The following is an 8,829-nucleotide window of genomic DNA, read 5'->3' as shown; positions in this document are numbered from 1 at the left end:
CCCCCCTTTTTTTTTTTTTTTTTGGTACTTTTCTTCTCAATACCCAAATTGCATTCTTATCTTGCCCCAGAAGCTCCACATATATAGCGTTCGTTGTTCCAAAACCCATATATTTGAAAGAGAAAAAGAAAACAAAAGAAGATTAAAAAGGAAATATGGCAACTGCTTTGTCCTTCTAACCTTTCTACATAAAGGGTTTATAGCAACATCAGTGGTCTGGATTTGGATTACCATCCATACCTTAGTGGCCTTTTGGAGTGGTTTAATCATGAATCAATACCATTTTTTTCTTCTTCCTTTTCACTTCTGAGATATTTTTGACAGGTCATTTCATGTTCAATTCTGCCCTCCTCCTGGGATGTGCCTTAGGCTAAAAAGAGAAAAAAAAAAAAGAACTCTTTCTATTTTAGTGTATAAATGGTGTTGTTTTCTCAGTACCACTCTTCAAGCTTTTTTGGTATTGCCTGTAACTAGAAGTTCCACCTAGTAATATTTTCTTATTTCATTATTATTTTGTTTTATTTTTTGCACTGCATTTCTTGGAGGGGAATTGATTATTAGCAATATGGAACAAATAATGATCTTTTTAACAGCTCGTGGGTTTGTAATTACGTGCAGGAGTACATGAAGTTTAATTTGATTATCATTTTGATGTTTTTAAGTTCTTGAATGAATTTGAATGATTAAGAGCTTGTTAGCCTTCAATAGATTTGTGTTAACTATGGAAAATAGGCAGATGAGATCAGGTGTGAGTTTTGGTGTTGATTTCAGTGACAGAAAAGGTATGTAATATTTACCAGAAAAGGAGGCAATGACGCCGGAGAACAGGGGATTGGAATCAACAATAATATCTACCAACTAGATAGACCTGCAAAAACCGAAGCAGATCTCTCAATAAATATCCAGATAAATGGGTTCTTCATTGAACAGTACTCAATAAATCAAACACCCATTTAATACCTGTCATTTTATGACTGTAATTTTTCATACTGAAGTTCAACGGCATGAGACTAAGGATTTTAATATATATATATATTAAGCAGTATGGAGTGAGAATTTGTCAAATTTATAAATGTCTAAAACTAATTAAAGTATGTTTAGATTCATCTAAATATCTAATTTTAAATATAGGTTTGTAAAGTATGAACTTATTAGACTATTTGATAACTACTTGAATTTTTTTAAAAAAATTATGATTGTTTTCTCATCATTACAAAGTTTTGTTTTGTTTTTTTGTTTTTTTTTTTTTAACAAAACATTTAAATTATCAACCAAATATCAAAAGCCAAATTTTTTTAAGATAGAAAATAGTATTTATAAACTTAATTTTCACAAACTCAAAAACTAAATAGTTATCCAGTAAGACCAAAACTTATTTGTTTCTTTTAACTTTCATAATTATAAATTTAGTTTTAAAGTTTTAAAGAATCAAAAGAAATACACGGGTTGTAAAATTAAAATTTAACTATTTTATTATACATAAAATATAAACTTATTATTTTAAAACAATTCAAATTTGTCACAATAGAAACAGGAGTAAAAGTCAAAAGATTTGTAGTGTCTAGGGACCAAATATATACTAACCTCAATTTTCATCACCAGTTCTGAAACCATTTTTAAAAAATATTTTTATTTTTGTTTTTGTTTTTGTTTTTGTTTTAAGGTAATATTTTTGAAAATCCAACAAATTCTGAGAACTATTTTTTTCTTTAAAGTAGTCATCAATAAGCTTAATTTTTATAAATAGAAAAGAAAAGAAAAGAAAAAAGAACAGTACGTACGCCGAAGATGATGGAAGAATGTTGAAAGCGACTTCCTTCAGCCTCACATTTGTAAGGGCTTCCCAAGGACCCGGGCAACACCTACATGAACAGAAAATTTGAATGTTTATTAACAAATAGAAGCATCGCAATGGCAGGATTTTAAAGCTATAAACTGGAAAAAGCCTGAAAAGAACTCCTCTTTGTCCCTTGAAGCTGTTAATGTAACATACAGTTTTCCATCTTAGGGAAGAGATTCTTCATAACAGCCGCTAGCTTTAGGTGGAAAAATGGTGGATAGTCTTTCACCTATTAAGATTCAGTCATATAACATAAACTATAAAATATTAATAATATCAAAGTTCTGAAAGATGAGTTATTGGAGATTCAATCCTATAATTTTTAAAAGAGAATCTGGTTGTTATTTCAATAATAGTAGAAATAATGAAGTTCTTGTAGCCTAATTTTACTTTTTCATTATTGTTACTTTAAGATCGAACTGTTTGGAGTGACAATTGTTTTATCCATTGAAGTGTTTGTGATTCTTAATTTAAAGAACAGGAGCTGTTTTCAGTACTGATAAGAAGGGGAAAAAAGGGACAGATCTTAGTAGGTTATGATCTTAAGGCGGATGAAATTTTAGAGAAAAACATCTAAAAGACGAGAGGTTTTCACCTATTATGCATCTTAGTTCCCAACAGAGATAAATTCTACCGAAAATCTGAACGCCAACATCTTATTTTGTGTAAGAATAGAAGGATAATGTAGTAGGACATTACTGTGGTCCGAGTGGCTTTCAGTGGATCAATGAAGCAGTCTCACAAAATTAGCGAATCAATTGCATGCTTTCAGTCATTTCAATTCCTCCTTCACCATCACCTGATACATAAGGTTATATGATCTGTAACAGGCAAAACAAATTAGTAGAGAGGCTTGGAAGAAAATTGAGATGGTACTGATGCGCAACAAAAATGCAGCAAATCAACAAGAGGAAGAGAACCTGGATCTGATTCAAGTCCAACAGTTGGAAATTTTCCTAAAGCAGAATTGCTTTGATCAGAAACTTCATTTCACACTGTTTTATGAATCTATAAAGGCTTCTCCCCTTCCAAAGAAATCAAAATGTTCTCAAACCTTACGATCAACTGTTCGTTATCGCTTAACGCCGCTTCAGTTGCTTTCTTCGCCTGTAGTTTGTTTGACAGACGAAATCCGAACATGACAGTTCTTATCAAAGCTAAATGCAATGTGAAAAAAAACATGAAAAAGGCTAAGCGAAGTTAATTGAAGAAGCTACCTGCTAAAATGACACAAGAGATATACACAGCATTGAAGTGACAGTAAAGAAATCGGCTCCGAGAAGTAAAAAAGAGAAACAGAAGTGGTCGAAACCATACTTGATCAAGAAGATCAGGCTAATCGCGAGGAAACAGAACGTCGAAATCAGTCGAGTCATTGCTACTCTCGTGATTACTCGAACTCGCCGAGATTTCTAAACGCCATAAACCCGATCATTGAACTAGAATCGAAACTGAAATGAAACTTCCGGTGCGAAATCCTGAAACACGCAAACTACAGATAGAAACAGAGGAAGAATACCTGAGGAAAAAGATCAAACGAAGTAATATACAAGAGAACGCCATAGAAATCGAGGAAGAAACTTCAAGAAATTACATATCCAGATGAAAGTGGAAGAATCGCAATCGGAATGGTAGAGCAAACGAAGAAATTCGCGTTGGAGAAAAGCATTTTTTCCTGTCGGAGGCCCTGCCTGCGGAACGAAGCACTTCGAACTTCGAATGTGAAACGGAAAATCGGGAGAGAGAGAGAGAGAGAGAGAGAGAGAATATTGACGATTGATATTCTCTCCTCCAAACGAGAGGCCCGATTGGATTCAAACAAAACTTTCGTTCTCAGTTCTTTTATTTATTTATTTTTAATTTTAAATTAATATATGTTTCAGTAAAAAATGTTCCCATTTTAAATTAATTTATATTAACTTTAAATTAATCAAAAAAAGAAAAATTTTCCATAAAAACCATAATATATGGATGATTTTTTCGACGGTGCACTTAAATTAAAAAAAAAAAAAATTAGTAAGATTAATTTATCTATTACATGAAATAAAGATTATAAAATAAAAAATTTTCAATTAGTATCATATCCTATTCATTCGGGATAATAAAAATACTTGTGAGGTCGAGTCCCTTCGGAAAATCCCCCATTTAACCCTTGACTTGGTATGGGGTCAAACCGAGATAATATTCGAGTTTGATTTTTTTTAAAACATATAATATATATTATAATTACTTATAATAATAATATAAAAGTAATTACCTTTTAACAAAAACAAAAACACAGGGATTCCCGAAACAGAGAACGGGTCAAGGATAGAGATGGGGAGTGTAAATATACTACTATGTTCAATTCATATATGATCCGTTCCAAACTTCTAATCGCTTCAAAAAATATATATATTTGAAAAAAAAAATCTTATGAACTAACCACATCAATTCTTTAGTCTTATCAAGAATAAGATCACGATTGAAAATATCATCATATTGTAAAAAAAATATACCACCAGATTTTCGAGTATCATCTCCACAACTTGTACTTCTTCTATTGTCTCACCCACCATGTTTCCCCATTTCTTGCACTTTCGTCTTTACAGGAGAGTAAAAGAGTGAAAGGAAGGAGAAGATCAAGAAGCCGAGGGCTTAGTACGCTCTGCCCCCGTACTCTCTCTCTATAAAAAAAAAGCATGCAAGCGAGCTTTAGCCTTTAAACTAAAGGTCAAAATCCTCGTCTTAACACTTACAATATCGTATTCTAAAAAAGTAAGTCGTATAACGTCAAAAATGAATGTCCCTATGTAGCCTAAAGTAACAATACTTTGTTTTTTTTAAAAGAAACAAAAATTTGCTATAATTAGCGTGCAAAATGCAAAGTAAAATGTACATACATACAAGAATTATATAATTTGTTCAAATAATAAGGGAAAGGGCTTGTAAATTACCAAATTAGAACCTGATGGTGTACCAGCTTCTTCTCACATTAAACAACCTTTAAAGCCTTTTCTAAGGGCAGTTTCGTCCAAATTCTTCCCTATGAATACCAACTTGTTTACCCTCTTTTCATCGGGGCCCCATTCTTTGCCTGGGCAGCCATCCAAGATAGAGTGCACTCCCTGGAATATGAAATACCAATAACAACCATTGATTTAGTTACTTATATTTTCATTTTTTACTCTAAACTCGCACGTTATCGACTTTCAAGTAACAGCCCAAGTCTACCGCTAGCAGATATTGTCCTCTTTGGACTCTCCCTTTTTTGGCTTCCCCTCAAGGATTTAAAACGTGTATGCTAGGGAAATGTTTTCACACCCTTATAAAGGGTATTTCGTTCTCTTCCCCAACCAACGTGGGATATCACAAATAAGAACTCTAAACTTGAATAAACCCGAATTGATTTCAGGTATTTTGTTCATATGACTTATCAGTTGGCTCACGATTAATTTTCTAATTTGGTTTTGAGAAAGTATTACTTTTACTACTACGACCTTACTTGAACAAGATCCGATCCGACAAGTGTTACTTTTACTATCTTTTCAAAACCAATATAAAACAATATGGAAATGTAAGCTAAGCATGGCTTATTCCTTGATTTTTAAAATACACAGTTATAAGAACATTCAAAATGAAGAAGAAATGAAATACCTGAAAGACATAACGCTGCTCATAACCCTTTACACTCAACACTCCTTTCATTCTATACAAGTCCTCTCCTTTCTCCTCGATCAATCGTTCGAGCCAATCGTCAACCTACGGGGTGCACTTCAAGCATTGTAAGAACTAAAATCCGCACCATTTAGCGTCAATGGATTATAGAAAACATAGTTCAATGAAGACGAGTTCGATATAATTGCAGAAATGGTGAACTTTAGCTAACTAAAGAGTAAACACTCTTCAAAATTTCATGGTGTTTGGTTCTGTAGTTAAAAAAAAATGTTTTAGAAATGCTAAGAACACTTCAAAGTCCATTTAGAGAAGTGAAATGCCAAAGACATAAAACATAGTATAGGACCATTATTACCTCATCAAGGTCAAGTAATCCCTCAGAAACAATACTAACACTAGACACAGCAGAGTCATGTACATGGTCATGGTGATGATGGTGATGATCATGTCCCTTGTGCTCTGTAAAATTAGCCAAGTAATTAAATTATGCATTATTTGGGGTAATTTAAAAATGTAACATATTCAAATCACAAAGTACTTTTAAAAATAGCTAATGGTCATATACGAACTACTTGTTTTGAAAAATGTTCAAGAGGGCAAAAATACCATGTTTAGTTTCATGTTTGTGGGTGTTAGCTTCAACTTGAGAATCAATTCTGCACAACATACACAAGGTTCATAATATTTATAAAGATTGGATGTCATAATGCTTTAAACAAGGGGAACAATATGTAAAAGACAAGAAAATACTGATGCAGCCAGATTATGTGACCTGTCAAGATCATATCCACCCACTCCTAATACGAAGTCAACATCAACATCTCCAAACTTAGCACGCTTGAGTTGGGCCATCGCATTTATTCGCTGCAAGATAGATGTAACATATATAATCTACAAATTATGAATCAGTTAGGGTAAAGAAGAGCATAAAATGCATTTTACGTGGTCTTTCGAACCAACAATGTATCATCAACATGAACCTAAAAACATCAGTTTTATCTCCCTCTTGATCATATTTAATCGTACATATTCACCAATGATCACAAATCAAGAAAATGAATGCAATGATTACCTTAATCTTCAGTGTCAGTTCCTCCAATTCATCTGGACTTACAAGATCAATCTGCCAATATGGTGTGGACAGAATAACTTTGGGTTAAAAGATGAAGTTGGTTCATAGTTGGATTCCTTTAGTATGGAAAATAACTTAAGAGTTGAAAGATAAGTTAAGCCCAAGGCACAATGTCCAGAACAATAATTTATCACCTTGTTCATTATAATCCGATCAGCATAAGCAACTTGTTCTACAGCCTCATTCACTACAAATCTTGGTTTCACTTCATTCAAGTGTTGCATGGCATGCTTGGAGTCAACTAAAGTTACAACTCCATCTAATTTGACATAACGTGAAACCAGCTCATCTGTACAAAACGTTTCTATAACAGGAGCTGGCTTAGCAAGGCCTGCATCAATAATTCCAAGTTCCAACCATCACTACCAACAATTTATCGTCATTGCCCATCTATGTGAACTTCCATTAAAGGAAAGGGCTAGAAATATCGTTGAAGTGGCTATAACCAAATTTACAACTTTAACAAAGAACAAAAAAAATTATCAACGAATCAGGCAAACAAAAAATGTATGGTGCGGTGTTTCATCATTCTTTTTTAGTATAAATTTTATCAAGAGACATAAAGGACTCCTTTAGAAACTATTCTGATGATGTTCAAAGTTATAATTACAGACTCATGTAATGGGATTCCCTTTCTTTGGTTTTTACTATTCACCTATAATTTTACTTTCAAGGCACTTGACTAAAGCCTTCTAATAGTTCTAGACCTGTTTTCCTTTCTCCCGCAAACAGCTCGTCTAATGCAACCATGGCACTTCTTAAATGCAGCACATAATAATTTCCCAGAGGTATCCACAAAGATCAGATTGTTATGTTGTTTGAATTCCCATTAATAAGTTTGAGTATCTTTGAACTACTACTTCATCAAACCTCTCATAATACCTACTCATTGAAATAACACTTACACCTTACAAGCAACCAGTTGGAATTAAATATTTTCTTTTCATTGAAGATTAAATAAGAGGGTTCTGGCTACAACGTAAGTGAATGGAAGAAGGATCAAGTACCAGTTCATACGCAATAAACACAAATGTATCTTTCTACTAAAAAACAAAATGGCTAAGTAAACTTGAAGAATATACCTGTGGTTTCAATAACAATATGATCAAACTTGTCTCGTTTATTCTTGGCCAGCTCCAAGAGCATCTTAACTAGATCACCTCGCACAGTGCAGCAAAGGCATCCATTATTAACCATAACAATGTCTTCAGCTACGGAGGAGTGACTGGCAACCAAAGATCCATCAATATCCACCTCACCAAACTGCAAACAGTGATCACGGTTTAAAGTAATAGAGCATAAGCGAGGTTGTTAAGCAGGCCAAAACCCTTTGAGACCGAAGTATTTCTCAAGTGAAATAGTGCCATCTCTGAAAAGTATGGTGCATACCTCATTTTCAATGACAGCAATCCGCTTGCCATGTTGAGATGTCAAAATATGATTGAGGAGAGTCGTCTAAAAAAAAATAACAACAAAAGTAAGCAAGTCACAAGCACAGACTTCACTTCTTCCTTCGTTTTTACATCAACAAAGAAAACTCATCGAAACTAGACCAATAAACATTTCCGTCAAGAACAAAGAACCATATTATGGTGAAAAAGAATCTGTATCATAGTGAAAATCAATCGCTACGCATTGATATCGAAATGGCAACCGACGAAGCATCCGCAAACAGAAGAATCAGCAACGACTCAAACAATTACCAAAGTTGAATTTCATCTCAAAAATCACACGTAAAACTAGCCAAAATAAGAAGATTCAAAGAAATAGAACCTTTCCAGAGCCGAGAAAGCCAGTGATCACAGTGGCGGGAACACGAGTATCAGTACCGAGAGCAGTAGCAAGAGAACTTTCAGGAGCTGAGACGAAACTTCTGGAGTATGAAGGGACAGAGATTGCATGATTAGAGAAATTGGAATCTCGGAAAAGAGAAGAACAGAGGTTTGGAAGAAATGGAGAAGCTGAAGAAGAGGAAGAAGAATGGAAGCGAGGTTGGAAGAGGAATTTCGTCGAAGTTCTTCGGACAAGAAATGCAGTAGCCATTGGAATGAAGCTATGGATGCTGTTGGAGTTCTGAATTCATAAACCCTATTCAAAACCTCGAGGTCAGGGAGTTCTAAGAAGAAGAAGCCACGCACGATACTGTGTTCTTTTTTCCTTTGTTTCTTTGTTTTTGTCATATATATATATATATAAATTT

The 8,829-nt window shown here is 33.8% G+C and overlaps 1 protein-coding gene and 1 pseudogene across 2 annotated transcripts; both read right to left on the bottom strand.

The window, feature by feature from the left end:
• Positions 1-2,103: 2,103 nt before the first annotated feature.
• LOC111452564 lies at positions 2,104-3,642 on the bottom strand (annotated as a pseudogene).
• Positions 3,643-4,271: 629 nt separating this feature from the next.
• LOC111452522 (uncharacterized GTP-binding protein YjiA-like) lies at positions 4,272-8,768 on the bottom strand. 2 transcript variants are annotated; one of them, XM_023093300.1, is made up of 11 exons: positions 8,403-8,768; positions 8,019-8,084; positions 7,712-7,892; positions 6,764-6,960; positions 6,570-6,620; positions 6,270-6,361; positions 6,104-6,153; positions 5,853-5,956; positions 5,477-5,581; positions 4,777-4,947; positions 4,272-4,506 (listed from the first exon to the last, which is right to left on the bottom strand). In XM_023093300.1, exons 1-10 carry the CDS (start codon positions 8,670-8,672, stop codon positions 4,810-4,812), a joined length of 1,254 nt encoding a protein of 417 aa, XP_022949068.1. In that variant the 5' UTR covers positions 8,673-8,768; the 3' UTR covers positions 4,272-4,506; positions 4,777-4,809. The 2 variants fall into 2 exon arrangements, with proteins under 2 accessions (XP_022949068.1, XP_022949060.1); XM_023093292.1 differs by lacking the exon at positions 4,272-4,506 and having other exon boundaries at positions 4,644-4,947.
• Between the last annotated feature and the right edge of the window lie 61 nt (positions 8,769-8,829).

Source organism: Cucurbita moschata, unplaced genomic scaffold, assembly GCF_002738365.1.
Source record: "Cucurbita moschata cultivar Rifu unplaced genomic scaffold, Cmos_1.0 Cmo_Scf00001, whole genome shotgun sequence".
Classification (NCBI taxonomy): domain Eukaryota; kingdom Viridiplantae; phylum Streptophyta; class Magnoliopsida; order Cucurbitales; family Cucurbitaceae; genus Cucurbita; species Cucurbita moschata.
Note: the sequence above shows the minus strand (reverse complement) of the source record. Positions and strands in the feature narration are given on the sequence as shown.

Excerpts from the sequence above, each read along its gene's own strand:
- LOC111452522 (XM_023093300.1), bottom strand. The coding sequence starts at position 8,672 with ATGGCTACTGCATTTCTTGTCCGAAGAACTTCGACGAAATTCCTCTTC. Across the intron at positions 6,621-6,763 it reads ATCGGATTATAATGAACAAG|ATTGATCTTGTAAGTCCAGA; the intron begins GTGATAAATTAT and ends CCATATTGGCAG. Across the intron at positions 5,582-5,852 it reads GATTACTTGACCTTGATGAG|GTTGACGATTGGCTCGAACG; the intron begins GTAATAATGGTC and ends TGCACCCCGTAG.